This window comes from Aphanomyces invadans (assembly GCF_000520115.1).
Source record: "Aphanomyces invadans strain NJM9701 unplaced genomic scaffold supercont1.261, whole genome shotgun sequence".
Classification (NCBI taxonomy): Eukaryota; Oomycota; class Saprolegniomycetes; order Saprolegniales; family Verrucalvaceae; genus Aphanomyces; species Aphanomyces invadans.
In genome coordinates this window covers 1-553 of record NW_008580406.1, presented here as the reverse complement: position 1 = coordinate 553, position 553 = coordinate 1, and the positions used below count along the sequence as shown (strand labels likewise).

At 50.8% G+C, this 553-nt stretch overlaps 1 protein-coding gene across 1 annotated transcript; it reads left to right on the top strand.

The window, feature by feature from the left end:
* Positions 1–80: 80 nt before the first annotated feature.
* Positions 81–491, top strand: H310_15253 (hypothetical protein; the record flags this gene model as incomplete). The annotated part of the gene is made up of 1 exon (XM_008883240.1): positions 81–491. One exon carries the CDS (start codon positions 81–83, stop codon positions 489–491), a length of 411 nt encoding a protein of 136 aa, XP_008881462.1.
* Between the last annotated feature and the right edge of the window lie 62 nt (positions 492–553).

Sequence of the window (553 nt, the reverse complement as noted above, 5' to 3'; positions counted from 1 at the left end):
CGTTTGCATATGGGTGTGCGCCTCATGGTCCACACAATCTGTGTATGGATGTGATCAAATTCCCAGTCGTCAAGCGCATTATGTCGATCAATGTATTCATCGTCTACAAGATCAATGCCGTCCATCTGCTCACATCAATGTTTGAAGTCGTTTGCGCCGAGAAGCACGGGAAGACATACTCGCTCATCCTGTTTACGAAGACGCGTTGGGGCACAGGTCATTTCATGCTTCATCGCAATCTGCTCCTAAAATCAGTCCTCGTTTCCATGCGGAACTCAATTGACCACGATGACAAGTTCAAGGACGTGGCGATGGAGCCGGAGCTTCGGTCAGCCATCCTCGATGTCTCATTCTGGAAGTCGACTTTTGCCCTCGAGAAGCTTCTGAAGCTTCTGTGCATGACCATCGGCCATTTAGAGGGCGATGAGACCACGTTCTCGGCGTTGTTTGCCAGCTTTCTCGTCACAGCACATCACTTCAGCTCAAACTGACGACAACGTTGCGGCTCTTTGTGGCGTCACCAGCGCCGATTTGCTGGAGCTTGTCCATTTCC